This window comes from Mirounga angustirostris, unplaced genomic scaffold (assembly GCF_029215605.1).
Source record: "Mirounga angustirostris isolate CCGP_5_RB_7025 unplaced genomic scaffold, mMirAng1.0.hap1 SCAF_17, whole genome shotgun sequence".
Taxonomy (NCBI): domain Eukaryota; kingdom Metazoa; phylum Chordata; class Mammalia; order Carnivora; family Phocidae; genus Mirounga; species Mirounga angustirostris.
In genome coordinates, this window is record NW_026991725.1 from 38,083,135 (window position 1) to 38,110,947 (window position 27,813).

The 27,813-nt window shown below is 55.9% G+C and overlaps 2 protein-coding genes across 6 annotated transcripts in view; both read left to right on the plus strand.

Moving 5' to 3' along the window:
* Window positions 1-2,476: 2,476 nt before the first annotated feature.
* RPL38 (ribosomal protein L38) lies at window positions 2,477-9,909 on the plus strand. Of its 4 annotated transcripts, none has more exons than XM_045888536.2 (5): window positions 2,477-2,568; window positions 2,783-2,821; window positions 2,984-3,044; window positions 8,630-8,752; window positions 9,835-9,909. In XM_045888536.2, the coding sequence occupies exons 2-5, from the start codon at window positions 2,819-2,821 to the stop codon at window positions 9,858-9,860; spliced, it is 213 nt and encodes a 70-aa protein (XP_045744492.1). In that variant the 5' UTR covers window positions 2,477-2,568; window positions 2,783-2,818; the 3' UTR covers window positions 9,861-9,909. The 4 variants fall into 4 exon arrangements, with proteins under 4 accessions (XP_045744492.1, XP_045744493.1, XP_045744494.1 ...); XM_045888537.3 differs by having other exon boundaries at window positions 2,514-2,628; XM_045888538.3 differs by having other exon boundaries at window positions 2,558-2,613.
* A 5,651-nt stretch (window positions 9,910-15,560) lies between these two features.
* Window positions 15,561-27,813, plus strand: part of TTYH2 (tweety family member 2) — a 36,772-nt gene continuing 24,519 nt past the window's right edge. Inside the window, exons 1-2 of one of the 2 annotated variants that reach the window (XM_045888535.3) lie at window positions 15,561-15,768; window positions 23,589-23,761. In XM_045888535.3, coding sequence (XP_045744491.1) covers window positions 15,640-15,768; window positions 23,589-23,761 — 302 coding nt within the window. In that variant the 5' untranslated portion in view covers window positions 15,561-15,639. The remainder of the gene's footprint in view (window positions 15,769-23,588; window positions 23,762-27,813) is intronic. The other variant, XM_064583401.1, reaches the window with a different exon arrangement.

Here is a 27,813-nt window from a genome sequence, read left to right on the forward strand (position 1 = left end):
TCTGGGATCGGTGCCAAAAGGGAAGTGCAGCCCCTCCCCTGTCCCCTGTCCCTGTCCTGTAGGTCCTGTAGTGGGGAGAAGCACCAGGCATTCACTCAACAAATATTTTGTGGACCTACTGTGTGCTTTGTCCTAATTAATTCCTCCATCCCTCCATCCCTTCCTTCATCCAACCTTCCTTCTCTCCATCCCTTCATCCATCCATCCATCCATCCACCCGTCATTTAGTGAGTGATCTCAGGTGTGGCGTCCAGTTTGAGAACCCTATAATGTCAGCAGGGAGTACCTACGATAGATAGATAGATAGATAGATAGATAGATAGATAGATAGATAGATAGATAGATAGAGATACACTGAATTTCGGGAGTTATCAAAAGAATGTTGAGCCCCGTTCTTGTCTTCAAAGAAAAGCTGGCACAAATGTCTGAAAAGTTTCACACTGTCACACAGTTTATCACCGGGAGGTGTGTGTGGGAACTGTTGCACCAGTGAGAGGGGTCAGAGGTGAAGGGTCCTGTGCCAGGGGGAGATGGAAGCTGGGCGGGACCTAGTATCAGAGGGGACAACACGGGCGGGCACCTGCAGCCAGGAAGTGTCAGTCGGTTGGGCTGAAGGGGTGGATGCTTGTGGCTGAGCAGTGGGGACCAAAGACCAGAAAGTCATCAGCCTGGGATGGAGGAGGTCTGGCAACGTCAGGCTGAGGAACTTGGGGATGTTTTTCTCAGGTCAGAGCTGAGGCTCCCATGAGTCCCAGACCGGACCCCGACCTTCAGACTCCTACCAATTAACATTTCCTACTGTTAATACCCAGATCCAGCTGTAGTTAGCACACAGTTTGGCTTCTTTTAAAAGGTTCCCTACACAGTTGGAGCTCTTTGGGATCTCCCTGGGGCAAGGACTGTGGGTTTATCCCTCCCTGAATCCCCAGTACTCCCAGGAAGATACTCAAGCTGGGCTCCTCTAAGGGAAGGAAGGGAGGGACAGGAGGAAGGATGGATGGGGGGAGTGAGTTCAAAGTGAAGTTCACAGTGAAGCACTCTATCTCTTCAGGTGGGCTGTTCTGTAATAATAAACACACGGCAATTACATTCTGTTGCGCAGTTATTAAATCTGGGGGAAACAAATATAATAAAATGTAGACATTTGTAGAGCGGTTGAAAATAGAATAAAAGTGGAAGATAAAAATAAAATCGATAACCTCAGGTTTCCCGGAGCCTGCCTGAAAAGAGGCTGTGTGAGAGTAAATGCCTGCCGAGGAAGCAACGTCAGGCGCGGGATGGAGCTGGGAGGAACCAAAAGGGCAAAGGAATCGCGGCCTCCCCAGGGCTGCCAGCCCGCCTGTGGTGCAGAGTCTCCTAAAGCAGTGGCCAGGAGCCTGCGCTCGGATCTGCCCTCGTGGGTTCAAGTCCTGGCTTCCCCTCTTCCCTGCAAGTACACGCCTTCATTCTCCCCCACAAGTAAAACTGGGGTAACAACAAGAACCGCCTCTCCCAGGTGCGCCTAAAGATCAGAGGTCCCAGGGGAAAAGTGCTTAGCACAGGGGATGCCCCATACAAGTGCTCCATAAACGTCAGGTATCGTAAGTACTAATTTACCCGTATGTGCACCAGTTCTTAAAGGAATTGGGAGAGGCAAGTGGAAAAGCTCCATTAAGTGGAAAAGAGGGCCTTGCTCGTGACAGATTAGATGTCCATGGAAAAGGTGACCAGAAGGAAATGTGAGAAACCCCTACAAAGAGGTTCTAAAGTGTACATAGGAGGATCCCTTTATTTATTTATTTATTTATTATTTATTTATTTATTTATTAAAGATTTTATTTATTTGACACAGAGCGACATAGCGAGAGAGGGAACACAAGCAGGGAGTGGGAGAGGGAGAAGCAGGCTTCCCGCGGAGCAGGGAGCCCGATGCGGGGCTCGATCCCAGGACCCTGGGATCATGACCTGAGCGGAAGGCAGACGCCCAACGACTGAGCCACCCAGGCGCCCCAGGATCCCTTTATTTAAATAGGAAAATCCCTGCTTAGATGCTCAATGCACACATCTAAAGGAAGTAGTAGCTAATAAGTGTTCGGTCTTTAGTTTTTTGTTTTTTAAGATTTTATATTTTTATTTGACAGAGAGAGACAGCGAGAGAGGGAACACAAGCAGGGGGAGTGGGAGAGGGAGAACCCGGCTCTCCGCTGAGCAAAGGGCCCGATGGGGGACTCGATCCCAGGACCCTGGGATCATGACCTGAGCTGAAGGCAGATGCTTAACCACTGAGCCACCCAGGCGCCCTAAGTATTCAGTCTTTAAACTGGGTCTGAGATAAAGCCTAGCAAAGCCAAGGGTTGGGGGCGGAGAAGGAAAAGAGAGTGGAGGGAGGAGGAAGGCTGCCTATTTTATTCCTGATCGACACTATTAATCTATGCCGGGAAGGGGCAGAGGTGCCGCAATGGGAAGGACGAACGCCTATGTTATTCTTGACCCTTTGCAGACACCGTACCCAGTTTCCTTCGGGGGAGGGTTTAACTGCCCGGAAACGGAAGTCTCGCTCTTTTCCCTCCTCCTTTCTTGCCGCTTGCTGTGAGTGTTTCGGGCGCTAAACGGGGCCCTGAGGGGTAATCCGGGGTAATCCACGATTGGGTGAGATCTGGGGACCCTGGGTGCGGACCGAGGGTGCGGGAGAGGAGGATGGAGTGCGACGGAGTGGGCATTTCGGGGGGAGGGTGGGGAGGAGAAGCGGGCGTCATCGCCAGTCCCCGCGCCCCGCTGACGCCAACATCGGTCTTCTCCGCAGGTGCCGCCCTCGCGCTCCCCTGCGCCCCCCGTAGCCATGGTGAGTATGACCCCTGCTGGGGCCCCCCCGGGGGGCGGGGGCAGGAGCGCCTTTGCAGGAGTCCCGGGTCCCCGCTCCCCGTGAGGGGCTGGTGGCGGTGGTCAAGTCTTGGTCAGAGTAAGTGTGTCAGCGCAGCTCATGAACCTGTTCTTTGTGTTGCAGCCTCGCAAAATCGAGGAAATCAAGGACTTTCTGCTCACGGCCAGGCGAAAGGACGCCAAATGTAAGTGGTCGCTCTGAACGTGCAAGAGTGAGAAGAGGGTCGTGCGCGCGTGGAGCGGTCCCCTGCCCTGGCCCTGCCCTGGCCCCTACCCTGGATCCTACCCTGATCCCGCCCTAGACCTTCCCCTGGATCCTCCCTAGACCTTCCCCTGATCCCTCCCTAAACCTCCCCGTGGTTCTTACCCTGAATCCTGCCCTGATCCCTCCCTAGACCTTCCCCTGATCCCCCCCTAGACCTTCCCCTGGATCCTCCCTAGACCTTCCTCTGGATCCTCCCTAGACCTTCCCCTGATCCCCCCCTAGACCTTCCCCTGGATCCTCCCTAGACCTTCCCCTGATCCCCCCCTAGACCTTCCCCTGGATCCTCCCTAGACCTTCCCCTGATCCCCCCCTAGACCTTCCCCTGGATCCTCCCTAGACCTTCCCCTGATCCCCCCCTAGACCTTCCTCTGGATCCTCCCTAGACCTTCCCCTGATCCCCCCCTAGACCTTCCCCTGGATCCTCCCTAGACCTTCCCCTGATCCCCCCTAGACCTTCCCCTGGATCCTCCCTAGACCTTCCCCTGATCCCCCCTAGACCTTCCCCTGGATCCTCCCCTAGACCTTCCCCTGATCCCTCCCTAGACCTTCCCCTGATCCCTCCCTAGACCTTCCCCTGATCCCCCCCTAGACCTTCCCCTGGATCCTCCCTAGACCTTCCCCTGGATCCTCCCTAGACCTTCCCCTGGATCCTCCCTAGACCTTCCCCTGATCCCCCCCTAGACCTTCCTCTGGATCCTCCCTAGACCTTCCCCTGATCCCCCCCTAGACCTTCCCCTGGATCCTCCCTAGACCTTCCCCTGGATCCCCCCTAGACCTTCCCCTGATCCCCCCCTAGACCTTCCCCTGGATCCTCCCTAGACCTTCCCCTGATCCCCCCTAGACCTTCCCCTGGATCCTCCCTAGACCTTCCCCTGATCCCCCCCTAGACCTTCCCCTGGATCCTCCCCTAGACCTTCCCCTGGATCCTCCCTAGACCTTCCCCTGATCCCCCCCTAGACCTTCCTCTGGATCCTCCCTAGACCTTCCCCTGATCCCCCCCTAGACCTTCCCCTGATCCCCCCCTAGACCTTCCCCTGGATCCTCCCCTAGACCTTCCCCTGATCCCTCCCTAGACCTTCCCCTGATCCCCCCCTAGACCTTCCCCTGGATCCTCCCTAGACCTTCCCCTGGATCCTCCCTAGACCTTCCCCTGGATCCTCCCTAGACCTTCCCCTGATCCCCCCCTAGACCTTCCTCTGGATCCTCCCTAGACCTTCCCCTGATCCCCCCCTAGACCTTCCCCTGGATCCTCCCTAGACCTTCCCCTGGATCCCCCCTAGACCTTCCCCTGATCCCCCCCTAGACCTTCCCCTGGATCCTCCCTAGACCTTCCCCTGATCCCCCCTAGACCTTCCCCTGGATCCTCCCTAGACCTTCCCCTGATCCCCCCCTAGACCTTCCCCTGGATCCTCCCTAGACCTTCCCCTGGATCCTCCCTAGACCTTCCCCTGGATCCTCCCTAGACCTTCCCCTGATCCCCCCCTAGACCTTCCTCTGGATCCTCCCTAGACCTTCCCCTGATCCCCCCCTAGACCTTCCCCTGGATCCTCCCTAGACCTTCCCCTGGATCCCCCCTAGACCTTCCCCTGATCCCCCCCTAGACCTTCCCCTGGATCCTCCCTAGACCTTCCCCTGATCCCCCCTAGACCTTCCCCTGGATCCTCCCTAGACCTTCCCCTGATCCCCCCCTAGACCTTCCCCTGGATCCTCCCTAGACCTTCCCCTGATCCCCCCCTAGACCTTCCCCTGGATCCTCCCTAGACCTTCCCCTGATCCCCCCCTAGACCTTCCCCTGATCCCTCCCTAGACCTTCCCCTGGATCCTCCCTAGACCTTCCCCTGGATCCTCCCTAGACCTTCCCCTGATCCCCCCCTAGACCTTCCTCTGGATCCTCCCTAGACCTTCCCCTGATCCCCCCCTAGACCTTCCCCTGGATCCTCCCTAGACCTTCCCCTGATCCCCCCCTAGACCTTCCTCTGGATCCTCCCTAGACCTTCCCCTGATCCCCCCCTAGACCTTCCCCTGATCCCCCCCTAGACCTTCCCCTGGATCCTCCCCTAGACCTTCCCCTGGATCCTCCCTAGACCTTCCCCTGATCCCCCCCTAGACCTTCCCCTGGATCCTCCCTAGACCTTCCCCTGATCCCCCCCTAGACCTTCCCCTGGATCCTCCCTAGACCTTCCCCTGATCCCCCCCTAGACCTTCCCCTGGATCCTCCCTAGACCTTCCCCTGATCCCCCCCTAGACCTTCCCCTGGATCCTCCCTAGACCTTCCCCTGATCCCCCCCTAGACCTTCCCCTGGACAGTAGGCTGGACGGTCCCCTGGAGTGTTGGTCCCTGGGGTGTCAGACCGAGGGAGGCTGTTGAAGCGGATGCCTGGCTCCCCGGGAGCAGGGATTCTATCCTGTTTCCCAGAAGGAAGACTTCGTTGGGCAGTGTGTTCCCTTTGGCTAATTGTGAGCATTTTAAAAACCATCCTTAGTTCAGAAGAGGTGTGTGTTCTGAGCAGAGTCCTTACCAGGTGGAAGTCTGGAAATGCGGGTCTCAGAACCCTGACCTTGGTGCCCCGTGTCGGGTTCTGGGCCCACTGCTGCCCGAGTCCAGGCCCCGCACAGTGGGCTGCAGGAAGTAGTCTGACTTTCCACGTGTAGGAGTTAGTTTCCCGCGGCCATAAATAAGGAAAAGGGAACGATGCATCAGAAGGCTACAACAGCAAGCTTTCGATGGGTGAAGTACTAGCCCCTGGTGCACCCCGTGTGGGAGGGAGTCCTGCTGGTACCCCTTTGTTAGAGTTGAGGGAGGTGTGGGGGCTTGTGCTTCCTACATGGTAGATACGGGGGGGGGTAGCCCAGAGTCCTCATTTTTCTGCCTCATCAAATACTGCTTAAAGCTTCCTTTCTCCTCCGAAACGTGTTCGCGAGAGAACATCAGATCGTTTGTGAAAGTAAGCCGTGTTCTGCTGACGGATTGAGGTGGCCAAGGCTCTAAGGCTCTGTCAGTGGAAGGATGACAAGGTGGTGGGAGCTCTGGGAGAGTTTTAGTGGGTTCACGGGGAAGGGAGGGTCCTGTTTGTCTGGGACTGTTTGAAATGGTGGCCATCTGTGGGAATGGGGGAGTGTCTGCTCTGTCCGGTGCTTCTGGGGACTGTTGGTACACTGTCGTGCTGTAAGGAGAGGTTATTGTGATCATCATCGTTCAGGCCAGGGACTTTGAGTCACTGTCTGGTTCAAATCCTAGCGCTGTGAGGAAGTAGCCGTCCTCAACAAATTAAACACGACACTACCTTTTCCCTCCGTTGAAGGGGGATTGGTAATAACATCTGTCCCATGGGATTGGTGCAGGGCTCCTTAGTACCATGAAGAAATGGCACCCCGTCCCTCAGGTTCGTTTGCATTGGAATTCGGGAGCCTGATGTTAGACCATGTGGTCCCCTGGACACAGAGTGTTCAGTGTTTGTTGAGTAAACTTTTAAAAAATATTTTTAATTAGAAATATGCATAACAGAACCTCATTTTTTTTTTTTTTAAGATTTTATTTATTTATTTGACAGAGAGAGACATAGCGAGAGCAGGAACACAAGCAGGGAGAGTGGGAGAGGGAGAAGCAGGCTTCCCGCTGAGCAGGGAGCCCGATGCGGGACTCGATCCCAGGACCCTGGGATCATGACCCGAGCCGAAGGCAGACGCTTAACGACTGAGCCACCCAGGCACCCCAGAACCTCATTTTTAAGTGTACAGTTTGCTGGCACTGGGGACCCTCCCACAGCATTTTCTGAACTCGTGATCCTGTAAAACTAAAACTACCCAAGAAACACTAACCCACCATTCTCCCTCCAATCCCTGGCTTCCACCATTCTGCTTACTTTATTGATCTGACTGCTCTAGAAACCTGTAAATGAAATCAGCAGTGTTTGTCCCTGTGGGACTGGCTTGCTTCATTTAGCACAGTGTCTTCTGGGTTCATCCATGCAGTAGCATTTGTCCGAATTTCCTTTTAAGGCTGAATAATCCGTCGTGTGGATCTGCCACAGTTTGTTCATCCAGCAGTAGGCACTGAGTGGTATCTCCTTTTTGGCTATTTCAAATCCTGTTGTCCTGAACACCGGTGTGCAGATATCTCTCATTTCTGCTCTCAGTTCTTTGGGTTTATGCCCTTAGGTGGAAGGACTGCACAGGATGACAGCGTTGAATAAACCACTTTTTAAGAGCTTTTAGGATTGTCCCACATAATTTATAGGCACACGGCAGCTGCTAGGCAATGCAGCATGCTCAGCTTTAAGAGGAATGTTAAGATAGCAAAATAGGTTGGTTTGAACGAAGACCCAGTTTGCTGGATTTATTAAAACATAAGCTGGGATGCCTGGGTGGATCAGTTGGTTAAGCGGCTGCCTTCGGCTCAGGTCATGATCCCGGGGTCCTGGGATCGAGTCCCACTTCAGGCTCCTTGCTCAGCAGGGAGCCTGCTTCTCCCTCTCTCTCCCTCTGCTTGTGCTCTCTGTCAAATAAATAAAATCTTCAAATAAAAAAAAACAACAACATAAGCTAAGGCAGCCATTGCCTTGGGCAGGCTCAAGTGCTGCGTCCCGTGATGTGCCTCCTTTCCTTAGAGTTAGTGGCAGAGAGGGAGCTGGGGGTTGTAAGTCCAAGTGAATCTCGGCGCCGCTTCTGTGGGGCTGAGTGCCTTTGTGTCCAGCCGTCTGGTCAGGGGCTCTGGCTGAGCTGCTAGAGCCCCTGTGTGGCCACCTGACTCGGGATGGGCACTTCAGTGTGTTTATAATGAATTCTTGGGAGTGTCTGACCTGTTTTTAAAGTTAGAATGAGGAGTTTTGATGGATGCATAAAATGTCCTCCATGGAAATGCATGATGCTTGTCTCACCGCCAACAAAACTTCAGACCTTGTACTGCTGAGCTTGAGTCACACTTGGGGCTCTGTTGTCTGAGCTGTGGTCCTGAGATAGAATTGGACAGTTGGAAAGACCCCGGAAAATGGGTTTCATAAATTTAAGGAAAAGCTTTAGCACATAACTCTGGGGCGGGTGGCTGGCAGACCCTGAAGAAAGTAGTTACCATTGCCCCGGGGAGGCAGAGAACTGATTCCCAGAAGTAGAGAGGTGGAACGTTCTTGATCCTAGCAGATAATCCATCTCCTTATTTGATGAGCTACTTTTATCCCTTTAAAAAATAAGATGCTTACAGAATGTTCTCGCATGTGTTCCATGTATCAGATAATCTGTTTTTATGTGTAAACCAGTTTAGATGAATAAGCCCTAGGCTCTGACATATTAATATAAGAGAAATGTAGGTTTCTGACACTTTTAATATTGAAGTCCTAGAGGGCTTCTGGTTTTCTCTTTCTGCAGAGGAGACGGTACAGGGAGGCGAGCATAGCCCTGACCATGGTTGCAGCCAAAAGTGCCACTTTTCTACATAAATATAAAGCAGGTGAACTGCGTGACATCTCTTCTGTGATACAACTTAACTCCTAATTCTGGTCTCTTTGGTAGCCGTCAAGATCAAGAAAAATAAGGATAATGTGAAGTTTAAAGTGCGGTGCAGCAGATACCTTTACACCTTGGTCATCACGGACAAGGAGAAGGCAGAGAAACTGAAGCAGTCCCTGCCCCCAGGTGAGCGAGCCTGGGGTCCTGGGGGGCAAGGACTGAAATGTGGAAGGCAGCTGTGTTGCCATCTTTCTTGAGTTGTCCCCAGGTTTAGGAAAGTCCATTTTGTGGCTTGTCGAAGTATCTGCTCTTGCTGTTGGTGGCGCAAGGAATGAATAGTTGATCCTCAGAGTTCCATCCTGTTCCAGAAATAGTTTCCCTGGCCAGAGAACAGTTCGTTTCGCTCCCATCCGTGCTTTTCTAACACAGAATAGTAACAGCGAACATTTACTCTGTGGGTAACTCTTCCTTCTCCCCGCAACCCTACAAGGTGGGTGCTGGTACCCATCCCCATTTTTGCAGGTCAGAAAACTAAACAGGCCATGAGCATAGGTGAGACTTACGGCTCATCCTGGCGAGAGGGGGGACCAAAAGCTGAGCAGGGGCAGAGATGGCCCGGAGTGCAGTGGTCTCAAAGGCTGCCCCTTCATACTGGAAAGTTCACCAGTGCAGCTTGACATAAGAACTTCTTGAGACCTCTTCACGAAGGCTGAGAGAGGGAATGCTTTCTGATTTTGGTTTTGTTTTGTTTTGTTTTTGTTTTTTAATTATCAAACACTAAATTTTTTTAAATTTTTTTTTTTTAATATTTATTTTAAGAGCATGCGTGGGGGGGTGGGGGGGTGGGCAGAGGGAGAGTCCTAAGCAGACTCCGCTGAGCTCGAGGCCCCATGTGGGATTCAGTTTCACAACCCTGAGATCACAACCTGAGCAGAAACCCAAGAGTTGACTATACCACCCAGGCGCCCCTAACACTGACTTAATTTTTTTTTAATTTTTATTTCGTTAGATTTAGAGCGAGGGCATGCAAGAGGGGCAGAGGGAGAGAGAGAATCTTAAGTAGGTTCCACGCTCAGTACAGAGCCTGTCATGGGGCTCGATCTCACAACCCTGATTAACTTAATATCTTAAGCAAAACCACCATGATATGCTTAATTTCTTAGTTTGTTAAGCCTCTTTAGCTTAAGTACAAGATCCAGACAAGCAAGAGTAACTCTAAATAAAAATGTATGTTCTGGGTGACTCACTTGTATCCTCTTTTCCTCTAGGTTTGGCAGTGAAGGAGCTGAAGTGAACCTGGCCCACTGATTTGAACTGTATTAAAGTTTTAAAAATTCTTAAAATGTCCTTTGTCTTTGAGGGCGGGAAGGGAAATACTACTTGGTCGTGGCTTCTGGTGGGAACAGGATGGGGGTCCTGGTTGCTACTTACTTGCATCCCTGATCTTCGGCTGTGATCTCAAAGGACAAAACCATCCTTTTTTTAGCCTAAGTTTGAAAATAAATAGATGGGAACACACAGAAGAGGCAGATATTTGTGGAAGTAAGCCAGTATGCCCTCATGGGATTTAGAAGTCATTTAGGTAAAGTGAGCTTCCTGATAATGAAAATGGTAGATACAAGGTGGGGTTGATTAGCTTCTAGGAAATAACAACAGACTGAGCCATCCCATCCTCCGAACAGAGCACTGCTTTCAGATCCACCATGGGGAAATATTCTTAATGCAGGAGTAGACAAGAGGCTTTTTATTCAGACTAAGACACTTTGTTTCCTAAGTGCTGCTCAAGGTAAAGTGGAGCTTCAGAACATGTAGGGTGTGATGAGATTATTGCTAAGAGCAGGTGAGTGTTAGCCCAGCAAACTAGGCCAAGCTCTCCAGGGAAGAGGGAACAGGAAATAAGATCCTGGGACTGAGAGACCAGTCTTTAAATCCAGTTGAAGGTTAGGGGGAGAAACCAGGGTTCCTGGCCGGAGATCTGACCCTAGGCCTCAAGACAGTGGGGTGGACATTGAGTTCACGGGTGGGGGTTTGTGAGTGTGGCCCACTGCTCAAAAGGGCCCAAATTCCAGCATGAGTGCAGCAGCTCAGGTCCCAGCCAGCCCCGACTCCTTGGGGGTTAAATCCAGGTTCTACCCCTTGCCAGCTAGCATGGTCTTGAGAAATTACCTCACTGTTGAGCACCATGCACTGGTACCAGCCCCAGGGAAGAACGGCAAACCTCTGCCTATTGAGTCACCCTGGGAAAATCAGGCAGGGATGGGACAGTGCTTACAGAGAAAAGACTGTGAGATCAGCTCTAATGGCAGGTGATGGCCAGCAGGTGTCACCCTGTGAGGCGGCAGGGCAATCAGCCTCATAGGATCCCCTCCCCTCCCCTCCCTCCTGAGGACAGGCAATGGGGTTGGGCAAGTGTCCTATGATGCAGAGAAAGCTGCCTCCATGACATGACAGGTATGAATTATGTTGGGCTCCTGTGTGCAAGGCCAGTTCTTAAGAGGCTGAGTGGGGTCCTCCAGACTGCCTTTCCCGACATGGCCTGAGTTTACATATGGTTACGGCACATAACCCATAACTATTGATGCTTCAGTGGTTTGTCGTAAGGGGGAATGAGCTGAGAGTAAAGGTTTGGTCGCTTTTCTGGCACTTGGCAATTTTGAGGTGAATGGGGGTCATGTCAGGACGGACCACGAGGTGGCGACATACTACAAGTGAGCGGTCTCCAGTGTGGGTCTAGAAATGCTTCACTTGATAAAATCCACTCCCCAGGAGCCTACTGCCTGAATTCATTTAGTTGCATTTTTTCCTATAGAAATTCTAAGGCTGTAAGGAGTTTGAATCCAGTCATGAGAGGCATGGGTTTTCTCCAGGAGGGGTCCACGGGCTCTCAGTGACCAAGCCAGGATGGAGCACCTTCAGGGGCTTCCAGTCTTCCCCATTCTCTGGGTGTTCAAGATTCCCAGGAAGAGGGAGGGCTTGCCACTTGGGCTCCCTTTGTCCCAGCACATTGTGCAGAGACAGGCCCCAGCTCCTAGGAGACAGACCCTGCGGGCCTTTGTCTGGCCTCTGTGCCTGGAGAAGGTACCCTTTTCCGCCACGGTTCTCAGCACCGGCTTGTGCCTTGGAGCGTTTGGGGCGCTTGTTCAAAATTCGCCATGGTGGCCAAGGCTGATGGCAGAGATTCTGATTAAGTTGGTTGGAGGCCTAGGTATGTGTTAAGCCCTAAGGTGGCCAGGGTCAACCACTGCTTTGCTGAGGTCCACTTGTCAGCTTGGGTGAGTCCATTCCTGCTGCACACCGGCTGAGTGGTGAGGCGTGGGCCACAGTTGCTGGTTTGGAATGGGCAGTTGGGCTGTTCTCACTTCAACTCCCAATAAGAGTCCCCAGGCAGTCTCCTGTTCCTGTTCTGCGGCTTTGCTCCGTGGGCTCCACTGCCTAGCTCAGCAGGCCTCTGGGGAAGAAGCTAGAAGGATCACTGTCTAGCTGGGTGCAGACCGGCAGAGCAGGTTTGGGTGTTCATTGCTGCACCCAGATGGCTGCCACGCTGGCCCTGAGGGTGAGCTTTGGTGTTTGTCTTCAAGCCTGTCTGCTGGCCTGCCCCCTGCCCCACCACCCCCTCTCTGGGGCTGGCAGGACTCCCCGGTAACAGGTTCAGGGTCAGTCCCCAGGGTGAGACACGCCCCTTCCCCGGAGGCAGACCCTCCCGCTTGGGATCTCTGGTATCTTGCCCTCCCTTCTCCCCTGGAGCACTTGCAATCACTGTTGTGACTCTAATCTTCTAGAGGAATGCCAAATCCCCAAACCTCCGGCGTTCGGGAGGCAGGATCAGCAGCTGGAGCCTTCTGTGCTGTCGATGGGGAGGGGAGACCGTGCATGTGGCACCCAGCAGGGCCTGTCACGGAGGTGCCAGGCTGCATCCTCATGCCAGTTGTCAGAGCCCGCCTACCGAGGGCCCCAGGACATTGCTTCAAAGGTACATTTTTCTCAGCAGGCAGCAGGGCCCGCCTCAAAGACCAAAATCCTTACCAGGCCCTGTGTGAAATGGCCCTTGCCTATTTCCTACCCCCCCCCACCTTTTTTTAAAATAAAGGTATTTATTTTAAAGTAAGGCTGATTGAGGGGCCCCTGGATGGCTCAGTCCGTTAAGCATTTGACTCTTGGTTTCAGCTCAGGTCATGATCACAGGGTTGTGAGATCGAGCCCCACGTTGGGCTATTTAACAAAAATAAATTTTGTTAAAAAAATTTTTATTTATTTGACAGACAGCGAGAGAGGGACCGCAAGCAGGGGGAGAGGGAGAAGCAGGCTTCCCGCCGAGCAGGGAGCCCGATGCGGGGCTCAATGCGGGGCTTGGGCCCCCACCAAGCGCCATGCCCCTGCTCTGTTCAGTGCCTGGCACATAGTAGGTGTTCAGTAAATGTGTGCTGTGGACGGTCTTGTGTCTCCCAGAGAGGTCCAGCCTTTCCCGGTGCTCCCAGGGCTCTCCTACCCACCCCTCTGGTCAATTCGAGGGTCCCTTCCTCCAGGAGGCCTGCCCCGTGCCCCCTGCCAGGCAGAATCAAACTGCTTTTCTCAGTCCCCAGGGCTTCCAAAGCAGCATCCGTTAGTTGTTTGGGCAGATAGGCTGGGCGCTCGCGGGACAGAACCGCGTCTTACTGCTCTGAGTACACGTGGTTTACACAGTGGGTGCTCAATCTCATCCGTGCTCAGCAGTCCCCAATCTCATCCGCGGTCCCCAATCTCATCCGTGCTCAGCAGGGAGTCTGCTAGAGTCTCTCTCTCTCCCTCTCCCTCCGCCCCTCCCCCCTTCTCTCTCTTTCTAAAATAAATTTTGTTAAAAAAATTTTTATTTATTTGACAGAGAGACAGCGAGAGAGGGACTGCAAGCAGGGGGAGAGGGAGAAGCAGGCTTCCCGCCGAGCAGGGAGCCTGATGCGGGGCTCAATCCCAGGACCCTGGGATCATGATCTGAGCCGAAGACAGACGCTTAACGACTGAGCCACCCAGGCGCCCCTAAAATAAAATCTTTTAAAAAATATAAAATAAGGCTTATTGAGGCAAAACTTACAGTGAAATTCACCCTTCTTGATGTACAATTCTCTGAATTTTGACAAACATTTATACTTGTATAAATACCACTGCAACCAATGTTTCATCACCTGGAAAAGTTACCTCTTACACCGCCCCTTCCGGGGGCCAGTCAGCCTCTGCTCTCCATCCCTGCAGTCTAACAGTCTCTCCTTGCCACACACACCCCCCCCGTGCTGTACCTATTTGATTCTCTTCTGCACCCTTAACACCCCCACCCGGATCGCGGTCCCCAATCTCATCATATACTGTCCCTCTGCTCAGAACCCTCGCCCAGGACACCCCGAGTAGCTCGCCCCCAACCCCACCAACACCAGACTCTTGAAAGCACTGAACAGGGTTTGCAACTCCTCACTGGGGTAAAAGCTTCCTCCCCTCCCCTAGTAAACTCTAGACCCCATGCAGACAGGAACGCGGGTGTTTTATTGGTCACTGTATTCCCTAGAAGGGAGAAGGTGCGCTGTCAAAGTTTGTTGAATTAATGAAAACCCCTACGAGAAAAGAAGCAGTCTCTGGCCTTCTGCACCCCCCTCAGTGCCTCAGCTTTGGGCATGCGCAGATGAGATGGCCCCAGTCAGCCCAGGGAACTGGGACTCCCTCTCCAGGCCCCTGGACCTCTGATAGCGGACATAGTAGGGACGTCTGTGGTCCACCCCCCTCTGGCAACCACGCTTTCAGGGCACTGCTCCCAGCTCCCCAAGTCAGAAACTCAGGAGTTTCTCCGGAGTCCCCTTTCTCACCCATGTCTCTTCCCCACCTCATGACCACCCCCAGACTGTGTCCAATTCCAGCCAGATCCATCAGGACCCCTAACTCCTCCACTCTCACTTAAACCTCAGGCGGTCCTTTACCTTGACCTTGTCCTTGTCTCAAGCCTCACCACTACTTGCCAGCCCCGACCTGTCCTCCCATCACATCATGCTGTTTGCAGTTCCCAAAACCAGGCTTTTATGCCTGGGGCTTCTGTGAGTGCTCAGCATACTCAGGGCCAGGTGTCCACAAGGCTTTATCAGATCAACGACTGCACCTGAACGCATCCTGGTCCACTGACCCTGCTCTGCTTTTGCTTTTCTCCAAAGCCCCTTCGAAGACAACAGTTTGCATCCTTCTGTGTGTGCTGCTATTACCAGCTGCCCCCACCAAGCGCCATGCCCCTGCTCTGTTCAGTGCCTGGCACATAGTAGGTGTTCAGTAAATGTGTGCTGTGGACGGTCTTGTGTCTCCCAGAGAGGTCCAGCCTTTCCCGGCGCTCCCAGGGCTCTCCTACCCACCCCTCTGGTCAGTTCGAGGGTCCCTTCCTCCAGGAGGCCTGCCCCGTGCCCCCTGCCAGGCAGAATCAAACTGCTTTTCTCAGTTCCCAGGGCTTCCAAAGCAGCATCCGTTAGTTGTTTGCGCAGATAGGCTGGGCGCTCGCGGGACAGAACCGCGTCTTACTGCTCTGAGTACACGTGGTTTACACAGTGGGTGCTCAATAAATGAGAGTGAATTTAGAACTAGGGACCCAGGGGCAGACTGTTGCTCCCTGCCGTCCCCAAACTGTGAACTGACTACCCCCTGGCAGCCCTAGGAATGGCCGTGTCGCCTCTGGCGCCAGGACTGCCCTGCTCACAGCACCCATTGACTGACAATCTACATCCTGATTTGATAACAACTAACGAGAAGCCCGGGGACCTAGAGACGGCTGTGAAGAAACAGGGGCGTTTGGGGGCAGTTTTCACTTCTTCCATCTCCTTCGCCCGCGGGGCCAAGACAGAATCCCGAGCAGGAAAAGCTTGCGGGTTCCCCAGCACGCCCCGCTGCAGCCCGAGGGCGCGCCCAGGGCCGGTGGTCCAGCCCGGGAGGGGCGGGGCGGGGCGGGGCCTGCGCCGGGGCGGGGCGGGGCGGGGCGGGGCGGGGCGCGCGTCCCGGGCCGGGTGGCGGCGGCGGCGGCGGCGGCGGCGGCAGCGGCGGCCGCAGCAGGCAGCAGGCGGGCGCGCTCGGGCCGAGCCATGCCGGCCGCGCGCGTGGAGTACGTCGCGCCCTGGTGGGTGGCGTGGCTGCACAGCGTCCCGCACCTGGGCTTGCGCCTGCAGCCGGTGAACAGCACATTCAACCCCCGCGATGAGAGTTACCGGGAGGTGAGTCCGCGCCGCCCGGACCCGGGCCACGGCCGGCGCCCCAAGTCCCCGCACCACGCAGTCCCCCTCCCGGCCCGCCCGCCGCGGTCCGCACGCCTCCCCGGCCCGCCTCCCCCTCTTGCCCCGCAGCCTCGTCACCCCTCTCCCTTTCTCCCCCGGGACTCTTGGCTACGGCGCTCCCGTCTGGGAACCTCGTGGGCCGGGAAAGCTGGAAAGATGGGAGTTCTGCCAGCGCTGGGGAACGGGGGGGAGGGGCGCGGAGGCTGCGTGCGGGGCGTGGGGGCCCGAGCGCCGGAGGAGGGGGGCTTTTGTGCCGGTACCCGGGTAATTCCCTCGCGCGAGCTGTGGGGATGCCAAGGGCGCCTCGGGCTTTTCTTCCGTCTGCGGTTCCAAGACGGGCGCTCTCTTTCCGGGTGTGTGTGGCCTGGGAGAAGTTTGAGCAGAAACTGACTCGTCCCCAGAGTTCGACTCCGCAGCCCCCCTCCTCCCCAGCCCCTGCTTGCAGGTTGGGAGCCGCTGGGCACCTCTGCCTGGGCCCCTCCTGGACCGCTGCAGGGCCGGGGGAGGCGGCTGCGTGGGGGCGGGGGTGACTTCCCTCCCGTGCGCCCAAAGCCCACAGCCACATATGGAGGTCTGGGGGAAGGGACGTGTCCGCGGCCAGCCCCATCTCACAGCAGCTTCAGCCTCCTGCTGCGTACATACACTCCAAGGCCCTGGATTTCTGGGGTCTTGGCTTCTTGGCCGGCCACTCCCCTCATCCTTGCACTTCTGCCCTTTCCTCGCTCCGCTGGCCCTTCCCTCTGCGGGTTCTGTACTCCCCCTGGGGGAGGGGCTCCCCAGACCTCCCCACCGAGGCAGAACTAAAGGTTCTCCCAGCCTTCTGAGGTCTGGCCAAGCCTGCTCCAGCCCCTGTGGCCCCGCTGAGTCAGTTCACTGTTGGGTCAAAGATTCAGGCTGAAAAGCCCAGGACGGGGTCCATTTGTTGAGAGTTCTGCGCCAATGTTGGGACTTTGACCCCTGGTGGCCTCTGCCTGCAGAGTGTCAGGTTCTCTGGCCTGAGCCTGATCTGCCCGTGTGGGGCAGGTCAGGGCAGAGCAGGGCCTCGGCTGAGTCTCGGGAGGCTGAGGGGGAGGCTGAGCCGGGAGTCAGCTGTTTGCCTTCTCTGACCAGCCCTTGCTCCTGCAGGGCCCGAGGGATCCTGATCTGGCAGGGTGTGCAGTGCACCGGGGACAGGGAGTCTAATAATAGCCCCTAGTGTCCCTGTCACCCTCAGGCTCCAGGCACAAGGTGCCTGCCCTTCCAGAAAGGGGAGAGAATCAGGACCCCTTCCTGCTGTCTGCGAGGCAGTTGGGTGGGTTAGCCCAGCTCCCTCCTAATCTGTGTCTGCCCCTCCCTCTCCCAGAGCTCTGCCGGTGGAAGTCAGCGTTCCCGGAGAATGCGGCCGCCTGGGGATAGCTCCAGGGAATCTTCCGCTCCCAATGAATGCATGAAAAGAGGCGGATATGATTTCTGAGACAGCTGTGTCGGTGTGTGTGTGTGTGTGTGCGCGCGCGCGCGCGCGCGCGCGCGTGCACGTGCCCGTGTTTGTTGGTGTGTCCCTAACCCTGCGCCCCAGATCTTGGGGGCGGGGGAGGGGGAAGATCTCCAGCTGTAATTTTCTTCTTTCCACGAGAGGAAATCTAAACTGGCTGGGTCAGGAAGACCTCCAGATGGGCGAGAGGATGGTGGTAGGGCACTCCGCCACCCCGGTGGCCCCAGAGACAGCGCCTGTCCCGCCAGCAGCTGTGGCTGGGGGGGCCTGAACCTCCCCCACCCACTCAGTCCCCTGGAGAGGTGGCAGCTGAGCCAGAGGGACCCACTCACAGTCCCTGCCCCTCTTCTCTCGGGGTGTAGCCCCTGGCACACTGTGCGGGGCATCAAATGACTCCAGAAGGCATCCCCTTCCCGTGGGCCACCGCTCCTGGGCAGCCCGACCATGGCTCTGGGTGTTAGTTAAGGTGGCTCCTGTTTGGGTGAGTGCCCCTGTTGTCTGACCATGGGTCTCTCCTGGAAGCTCCCTTCCTCCCAGCTGGCAGGCCAGTTAACACCATGGATGGGGCACCTTCTGCTGTCAGTCATCTGAGTACTTAGCAAACTTGATTGAGGCCAAATGCTGTGCCAGACGAGGGGTCACGTGATAACCAAGGCTGCCAGGGCCTCGGCTCCAGGCTACAGCAGCTGAGTAGGTGGGGCTGGGGCTCTGCCCTCCAGCTGTCTTGGGTTGGAATCCCTGCTTTATCACTTACTGTGTGTCATGGCAGGTGTCCGTACCTCTCTGAGCCCCACTTCCCTCATCTGCAAGTATTAAATGGGACATTCCACGCAATGTGCTTGGTACCTAGAGGGTCCCAGAGCTTTTGCAGTAGGACCAGTGATACAAACTATTAGACGGGCTTGCCTTTGGGTTCAGTAATGTGTCCAAAGACAGTACTCCTCGGGCCATAGAGAGGGAAGAGATTTGCTTCTACAGACCCTGATCAGAGAGCTAACTCATGCCCGAAGTGTCCAAATGAACGGTAACGGCTTGTGGGGCAGTGTGTGTGTTCATGCACCAAAGATTCAGTGGGGATGGAAAGAGGCAGGTGCAGGCCCCGAGGAAAATTCAGGAGGGACGAGCTGTGCAGGGATCTGGAAGAAAAAGGGGGTCTTAAAGAGTGGAAATGACAGACGAGCAGCTCGCCTGGTGACCTGGAATATCCTGAGGAAGTTCAGCTCCCAGAACGTTCCTGAGGAAGCGGGGGTTCCCACTCACTTTCTGGACTCTTGGGGAGCATTAGAGGGCCACCAATGGTTGACCCTTTCACCACCAGCACCCCTCCCCTGCCAGTGGACTTGACCCTGCACCCCAGCTCCAGGCTGTGAGTGTGCAGAGGGGAAGCAGCCCAGACCTCTCAGCCCGAGTCTCTCACCTTTGATGGGTGATGGGTAGAGATGGAGACACCCCCCACCCCCATCAAGGAGAGAAGGAAAAGACCCGATAAGTTAAGGGGTCTAGAGCATGTGGCCAGTGACTGGCACGTCATAAATTGCTGCAAGCACTGCTTGGGGAGGAGCCCCCAGCTGGCCAGATGTCCACTGGGTGGAGTTGGGGACACAGAAAGGACCCCTGGCCTTGCATCCAGCTGTGACTCTTTCCCAGAACAAGCCACCGGAGTTCCCTCCTCTAGCTTTGGGCACCACCCGGCTCCCCGCCATTGCAGGGAGGCCAGGCGCTGATGAACGAATGTGCTGGAAATGTCTTAGTAAGCTCCAAAACGCCGTGCAGATGTTAGCAGCTGCCTCCGTCCAAGTGCAGGAACCACACGGTGCTTCCTGTTCCACGGGTCCTTCCCCGGCTTCCATAGACCAGCCATTCTTTTGGGACACGCGTGACGAGATAGACGAGATGCTTTTAACTTTTTACATTCAGACGTGTATTTTCACCTGTTAACTCTGGGTGGTTCAGCTCCTGGGCTCCCCAGAGAGTCCGAGTGTGTGTCCTCAGGCCAGGGGAGGGGACAGGATGGGGCCACAGCCCCAGAACCACAGGGCTCCCCCCACCCCGTTCCTTGGGGGCAGGTCTCAGGAGGAAAGGCCAGGCTGGGAGCCCAGCCGAGGAGCCCAAGTTGGATGAGGAAGCCCCATTCATGCAGCCTGCACACTGAGTCATGGTCATCGGACAATCACGCTGCGCCCCCCTCCCCTACTGGGGGGCCGTGGCGGGGCTTAACCCTTCCCTCCCAAGTCGCTCCAGCTCCCCTCCCTGGGTCCTCACCCCGAGGCTGGCCCACTCTCTAGCTATCTCCTCCGGCTGCTGCCCCCTCCCACGCCTAGTGCAGAAGCCCCTCGTGGTCAGCTTCCCCAGCGTGCAAATCAGTCATTCCCACCCCAGCTTGGGTCCCAGTTCCTTGCTCTGGGTTTCTCCCTACAAAGTGGCAAACCAGAACTAATTGACGTCACTGTGCTGAGGACAGAGGCTGGAGCCCGAGCCCTGATGTGGAGCTGTGGGCACGGTGGTGGCTCGGTGTTGGGCAGGGCGGGGAGGGGGTGGCTGACGTGGGCAACTACTTTCCAGGCTCTGTCCGAGCAGGGGACTTGTGAGCAGAGCTCCCAGCTCCCTCTGGAAGGGAGGTTGGCTCTCCCCCACCCCCACCTGCCACGCACATGGGGACTTGCAGTGTTAATTAGGGACAGGAAAATAATTGCCTATTAGAGGTTGGCAGGTGACATGGGGGGACGGTTCTGCTGGTTGGGTTACTGCTCCCTCCTCCCTCCAGCACCTCCTTCCTCCTCCCCTCCGCTCCCCAACTTCCTCCTTTCTTTCCCTGCCCCGCTCCCCCCTGCCAGGCCTGCCCCATCCTTGTCACCCAGCACCCCAGGGCAGAGACACCCCCACCCCCATCAAGGAGAGAAGGAAAGGACCCGATAAGTTAGCCCCCTGCTAACCAAAGGGCCCCTGCATTTGGGTTTCCCAGGCCTGGCCTCTCTCAGGCGGGACGTGCACCTCCTTGAGGCCCGCTGCCCAGCTGGGGAGGCCCTGCCCTCAGGACTGGGCTCACAGGGGGCTGAGGGGGCTCTGAGAGTGTGAAGTAGGAGAGTCACGACACAGACGGAGGGCGGTGGCTGGCCGTGGTTTGGGGGGACTGACATGGCACCAACCCACGTCTAGACCCCTCTTGGTGGTCCTTCCTTGCCAGGTGGGGACACGTGGTAGAGTCGCGGCTTTTCCTGTTTGGGGAAGGCCTGGGACTGTCCAGACCAGCTGAAAGTCAAGGGTAGCTGGGAAGAGGTCTGGATGTGAACCACTCTAGTGTATACAAAAGGTCTGTTTGGCTTTTTGTTGCTTTTTTTTTCCCATTAGGAACAACTTACAGGGAAGTGCACTTTTTTTTTTTTTTAAGATTTTATTTATTCGAGAGAGAGAGAACGAGTGGGATGGAGGGGCAGAGGGAGAGGGAGAAGCAGACTCCCTCCTGAGCAGGGAGCCCGATGCGGGGCTCAGTCCCAGGACCCTGAGATCATGACCAGAGCCGAAGGCAGACATTTAACCGACTGAGCCACCCAGGTGCCCCAGAAGGTGCACAGTTTTTGCTTTTGTTTTTTAAAGATTTTATTTATTTATTTGACAGAGACACAGCAAGAGAGGGAACAGAAGCAGAGGGAGTGGGAGAGGGAGAAGCAGGCTCCCAGCTGAGCAGGGAGCCCGGTGCGGGGCTCAGTCCCAGGACCCTGAGATCATGACCGGAGCCGAAGGCAGACGTTTAACCGACTGAGCCACCCAGGTGCCCCCAGAAGGTGCACGGTTTTAAGTGTGCACCTGAATACGTGCATGAGAGAGGCCATCCTGACAGAGTATTCCTGACCCCCCAGGAGCCCCTCACACTCATCCCCAGTCTGTCCCCTTGCAGAGGTGTTTCCTGTGCCCACCTGTCACTCACTGTAGGTGCACTTCTCTGACGGCACATGTCTGCCCTTTGGCGTGGCTTTCTTCCCGTGGCTGCGTGGTATTCCAGCTTCTGACCACAGCGCGTTGTATGTATCTGTTCTGTTGTTGGTGGTCACTTGTCTTGTCTCTGCTTTGGGGCTGTTACCAGTGTATTGAGCTGCTGGGGACATTCATGTGCGTATCCTGGGGGGGGTGGGACATGGGCCTCCTTTCTGTAAGGTAAATGAGCAGGCATGGCTTTGCTGGCCCGTGGGGTAGGCGCGTCATGCAGTGGTTGGCAGATTGGTCAGGAGAACCCAGGGTTTTAGCAGAGGGGCCTTGAGGGTGGCCAGGACACAGCATGGCATGTCAGCCCCCTCCTCAGTCAGAGGAGGCCCTGGAGAGTAGGGCTCCGCTAAGGGAGTCTTTGAAGAAAAGCTTAAGCTGCTGGAAAAGGTTTGAGAAAGTCTGTGGACACTCATCAGCGCCCCCCAGACTTGTGGGATACCGATCTCCTGTGATCATCTCTAGACGTCCTTCTGATTCGCTAGGGCCCAGGACGAGGCTTGAGACCCTGCATTTCTAACAAGGGTCTGCATTCTAAGAGATGTCCATATTGTGCCGGGTCAGTGAACTTCACTTTGAGTAGCGAGCCCCTAACACCCGTGCTCCTTGGCCTGGGGCTCCAGGGCCCTCCGGTGAGAGGGCGTGGGCTGAGGGCGGGAAGGTAGCGGCCCCTTTCCACCTTCTGAGCAGGGTGGGGTGCCTAGTGGTCCAGGCCAAGAGCCCCAGCCCGGCCAGGCCATGAGGCCACCGGGGACACTTCAGCTGGGCTGATGTGTTCGGGTCACTAGGGCATCCATGCTGCTGGTGGGGGGAGGCGAGTGGGGAGGCGAGCTCCTACAGTACCTGTGACGTGTTTGTCCCAGGCGGTGGCGAAACCACACCATGGCACCTCCACCATCCCCACTCCCAAATGAGCCATCTCCTGACCTCTTCTGGTCTATCCCCACCAATTTGGCCATTTGTCCATGAGGCTCAGAAGCCTGCAGGTCCGGGCGACCAGAGGAGCAGGTTGAATCAGGGGTCCAAAGGCTAACTCGAGCCCTCGCAGACCTGGCGAGACAGGGTGGACCCAGCAGGTTCCTCACCACTGTGAGGCTCCCCACCCCCACCTCCCCTTCCCCCGAAAATGGCCCTAGCCTGAGGACTGCAGAGCCCCCCAGCCTCTGTTTTTCAGGGTTGTCTCCTCTGTGTGTGCGTGGTCCAACGCGATCTGGTCTCTCCCTTAGACCGAGAGGTCCCGGCATCTACCCAACTCTGCTGGTTGCCGCCACCAGCACAAGGGTTCCCTGAAACCGGCTCCCCCCAACAGCCCAGACTAGAGTGCTGGGGGCTCTGGACCGGGAACTACCAGGGGGACATGTGGGGAGCAGGGTGAGGTTGGCTGTCAGCTCAGGAGCCTGACTGACGGCCAGGTCCAGCCCTGGCTGGCAGCCACCAATCCTGGTGCCATCTGGTGTCCATCTGGCTGAATCGAGAGACTGGAGGGCAAGGAGGGGGTTGCCTCTGGGCCTCCGAACAGACAGCAGCTCACTTTGCAGGACCCCAAGGTGCTCGGCCGACCTGAGATGGCACCTCCTGCCCCCTTCAGAATTTGAGGCTGGGGACGGCTCTCCCTTTCTGGCTGCAGTGAAAGGGACCCCACGGTGCATGTTCTGACTCCCCCTCCCCCACTCCTGCCCCTCCAGCACAGAGCTGGCTTCTTGTGTCTCTGGAGGGACCCCGGCATCTAGAACAAGGCTCGGAGGAAGCGGGTGCACCAGGCATCCCTTCCTGGCCCTGTCCCAGGTTCCTCTCAGCTTCCAAAACATCCTGCCCAAAGCCGGTGTCCTCCAGGAGGCCACGGCCCTCGGATCCTCGTGGATGTCCCTCCCCTTGTCTGTCCCCCAGCCATGCGGCTCATCACCCACAGCCCCCACTGCCGGCTGGCGGTTCCTGCCTCGTTTCTTGAACGGCTCAGAGTAGCTCATCAGGCAGGGCCTGGTCCATAACTTCACGCAGGCGTGTAAGCCACCAGCTGGGGCCCAGCCTGGAGCTGCTCCTTCTCCCTCACCTCTGCTGCCCACACTGCATCCACTATTCTCCTGCCCCTGCCCGCCCTGCCCGCGTCGAAGTGCCTTCTGCGCGCCTTCTGAGCGCCGGGCACTGTGCGTGCAGGGCCGCGGCCTCAACCACGGGAGGAGGGAGGAGGGAGGAAGGCAGAGGAGGGATGGAGGCCCCCCACAGCCCCAGTGGGAGCTCAGGGCCCCAGGACAGGGTGCTTCTCGAACCCTGCCATGGGACCAAGTGCCGACACCGGGCCTCCCCTCTTCAGTCACTGCTGTTCCTGGGGCTGGTGGCCGCCGTCTGCCTAGGCCTGAACCTCATCGTCCTCGCGGCTTACGTGGTCTGCATGTGCTGCTGCCGGCAGGACGAGGCCGTGCAGACCAAGCGGCGTGCCTCCTGCTGTGTCACCTGGACGGCGGTGGTGGCCGGGCTCGTCTGCTGGTGAGTGTCCCTCTGCACTGGGCTCAGGGGGCGGCTCCGGGGGTTCTCCGGTGCCCACAGAGGGAAGTCAGCTTGTGTGGGCCTGGCCATCTGGGTCTTCCTGGTGGTTAGCCCCTGGGCCATGACACCCCTTCCTCTCCCTCTGCCACCAGCACGCCCCACCGAACCCCAAGTGATTCCTCTGCTGTGTGGCTACATTCTCCTGACCGAGCTCCGGGTACCGTCATGGCAGAGGCTTTCCCAGGGCAAAAGGTGTCCCTTTCCTTGCCCAGCAACAGGGGTCAGATGCACGGGGTGTGACAGGGGGCTCCCCAGTGCCTCTGCCCCGGTGCAGTCCTGTTCAGCCTGGTGGGGGCATGCCTGGCAGCCCCGGACAGCATTCCTGGACAGAGGGGGCGTCTTCTGTTTGCATCGTGGGGCCTTCCCAGCTGCTTTGCGAGGTCAGAGGAAATTCAACTGCAGCCTATATCAATTCCATTCTTCTCAAGAGATCCATAGCTCTTAGTGCCATCCGCTGGGTCTTCTGTGCTTTGGATGGTGAATGAGGGTTCCCACCCCCATGCAAGAGCCCACATTGCCCGGGCAGTGTCCACACGCTTGCTGGCTCTGTTTTGGGGAGGTGGTTGTATTGTTCTTGTTCTCATGTCTACGGAGGTTTTTCCGAAAGCCTTGGATCCAGCCTGAGATGCTCCTGGGGGTGGTCACTGTCAAAGGGTAGAGACCCTCCTTGCTAAGTGTCCCGTTGCATCCAAGATCCCACAGCGGGAGTTGGCCCTCTGTCTGGGCAGCAGGATGAGAGGCAGGCGGGGCACAGCGGTGCTGGGAGTGAGGACGCCTGGGCTGTTAGCCTCACTTTGCTCCGGTGGTGTCTTCTCTGTTACAGCATGCTCCCATCCTGTCCTGCCTGCAGCTTCAGGGTCACTTAAGCCAAGATAGGAAGGAGCCAGAAGCAGGGTCTCAGTGATGCCAAAGCGCTGAGCACTAGGGCTGCAGGGGGTGGGGGTGGGGGGTCATGCCACCGGGTCCTAAATCATAAACAGAAAGGAGAGAGTTCTAGCCCAAGTCAGGAGCTCAAAGACGAGTCTGACTCCCAGCAGAGAGGACCTCCCACGAAGTAGCTGGAAAAACAGCCTCCTGCTGGGGGTGGGCAGGGAGAGACGGGAGACGGCGAAGAAACCAGCAGTGCTTTCTACACAGCAGGCCCTCTCTGCGTGAACTCAGATTTCTTCAAAAAATGCTGAAAATGACAGAAGAATACTTGGGAACAGTAAGAATGACTTTGGAGGGTCAGTTCCAGTAAGTGATAATTACCGGCCGTTTCAGGAAAACTCAAAACAGAAGGAACACATGTGGCATGATTCATTCTCCAAAATTCTGCAGGCTATTTGTGCCAGGCAAGCGAGAGCCCGCGGTAAGAAGCACAGGCACTGATTCTGCCTTCTTGTGGCTCTTGGAGAGTTGGAGAATCACACATTTGTTTGATTTGAGTAATTACAAACTAAGGAGTAAGTTTGGAGGAAAGGAACAAGCATAAAGTCGATGGCCTACTGGAGTCGGGCATTTCTGGGTGACGGGCGATTTCTGGTCTTGGAAGACCAGGTGCCCTCCTGGGCCAGCTCCGATAAATCCAGACTAGGGGAAGGTGGAAAATGAGAATACCTCCAGTCTCAAAAACAGGGCAAGGGTTGGAAAGGCTTTGGCTTGATGCTGAATCCTCAGAAAACACTAGATCATAACACAGAGAACTAGAGGAGAAGGTTATAAACACAAGGAGCAAACAAGAGGTATTTTTCAGAGCATAATAAAAATTTTTAAAAAATAATAAAGTCACTAAATAGAAGATCATAGAACTGCAGTGCATCTCACGTACGAGCATCTCAGCTGGACATGAGGTCCCCATGGGTACTGTGGAGAAACACCAAATGGACAGTGGTGCACTTAAGCGGATTCAAAGCCAGTTGAACATTCTGGTTGAATGCACAGAATACATAGCGGGACACCAGAGAGTAGCCAGTGCGTGCGCGTGTCTGTGTTATACACAAGAAGCATAGAAGATCCTTGTTTTAAAATAAATGCACATGCTCAGAGCACAAGGCTACAGTGGCGTGGGGGCGGGGGGGGTGCTTACCTACCCTGATAGCAGGCACTCTGGGTGACTCTGTCCTGCGCTCCATGAACCACTTCCCGAGAAACACTGAGCTCGGGGCCCAAGCTCACTGTGGGAGAAGATTTCTCTAAAATCTCCCGGGGGTTCCATCCTAGATCCTTCCTCCTGAACAAAAAAAGAAAACATGTAAGTGTGTGCACGTGTGCATTCATCTCTCCCACCCCCCCCTCCCGAAGTTAGTGTTCTGGGTGAAGAGTCAGGAGGCTGCTTAGTGAACCTCCAGATGCATGTCCCCCCCGCCCCCCGGCCCCAGTGGCGCGCGTCAGATGAAATACAGCGGATGATGTAGGCGAGATTCGAGATGATTTGTCCAGGCTGGAATGTTGGACGAAAACCAACTCGATGCAGTTTCACAGGGATAGATTTAAAAGTTCTGCTTTTGCTTAAAACAAAACAAAAATGAGCGCAGCGCTACAGGAAAGAGGATAGGCTGGGCTTGGCAGCAGTTCCTGTGAGGAAACCCAGGGGTGTTGTAGACCACGGGGTCAGCAGGGTGGAGAGGGGCTGCCAGGGCTTAGCCCCCAGTGCTCGGAGTTTGATGGACACCTGGCCGTGGGGGCCTCACCCGGAGTGACAGTGACCGGTTGGAGGAGGGTTTGAACCTGGTGGACAGCGATGACGGGGACCGGGGTCTGAAAGGCACACAGGAGAGCAGGAGGGAAGGGGGACAGGGAGCCACATTCTGTCATCTCAGGGGCATCCTGCAGAATTGGAGGCTTATTTTGGGATGCCCCCAAAGACAGTCAAGAACCAGGAGGTAGGCTTCAGCTCCATGGAGGAAAGAACTTTCTACCAGTATGGCAGACCACCTCATGGGTGGTGTGGGGAAGCAGGGGGAAAGGGTAGAGAATGGAGGGGGAGTCCCCAGCTCCTGGAGGTTTCAGGAGAGACCTCGGTGGTCCCCACGCCTCCCCATGACAGTCACCTGGGGAGCTGGTGAAGGCACGGGTCCCAGACCTACTGCAGCAGAATCCCAAAGGCCCTGCCAGCAGTCTTCCCCCCTTCAGAGGTGCTGGACTAGAAGACAGGAGTATTATTCCCGGCCCAAAGGAAATTAGCCAGACCAGGGACCAGGTGGCCATGAATGAACCTTCACCCCTACCCCCTGGGTCACCAGAGCTCCCTCCCGTCGCATACCCCCAGGACAGAGCTCCTTAGTCAAAAACCCGCTTTTCCATGGATGTTTATGGCAGCTTTATGCATAATCACCAAAACTTGGAAGCAACCAAGATGCCCTTCAGTAGACGAATGGGTAAATAAACTGTGGTCCAGCCAGCCAGTGGACTATTATTTAGCGCTAAAAAGAAATGAGCTATTTGGCCATGAAAATGCATATCACTCAGTGAAAGACACCAGTCTGAAAAGGCTCCATACTATGATTGCAACCATCTGACATTCTGGGAAAGGCAAAACTCTGGAGGCAGTGGAAAGATCAGGGGTTGTGGGGGAGGGAGGGATGGAAAGGTAGAGCACAGATTTTTAGAGCAGCGAAACTAGCCTAGGATACTCTAATGGTGGATGGGTGCCATACATTTGCCCAAACCCACAGAATGTACCGGACCAGGAGTGATCCTTAGGGTGAACCACGGACTCTGGGTGATAATGACGTGTCCATGAAGGTGTATCAATGTACCAAATGTACCGTTGTGGTGAGGAATGGTGGGAGCAGAGGCGGCTGTTAGGGCGGCAGGGGGTGTATGGGAAATCTCTATACCTCTGCTCAACTTTGCTGTGAATCTAAAACTGCCCCAGGGGCGCCTGGGTGGCTCAGTCAGTTAAGCATCCGACTCTTCATCGCAGCTCAGGTCTTGATCTCAGGGCTGTAAGTTCAAGCCCTGCATTGGGCTCCACGCTGGGCATGGAGCCTACTTAAAATAAAAAATAA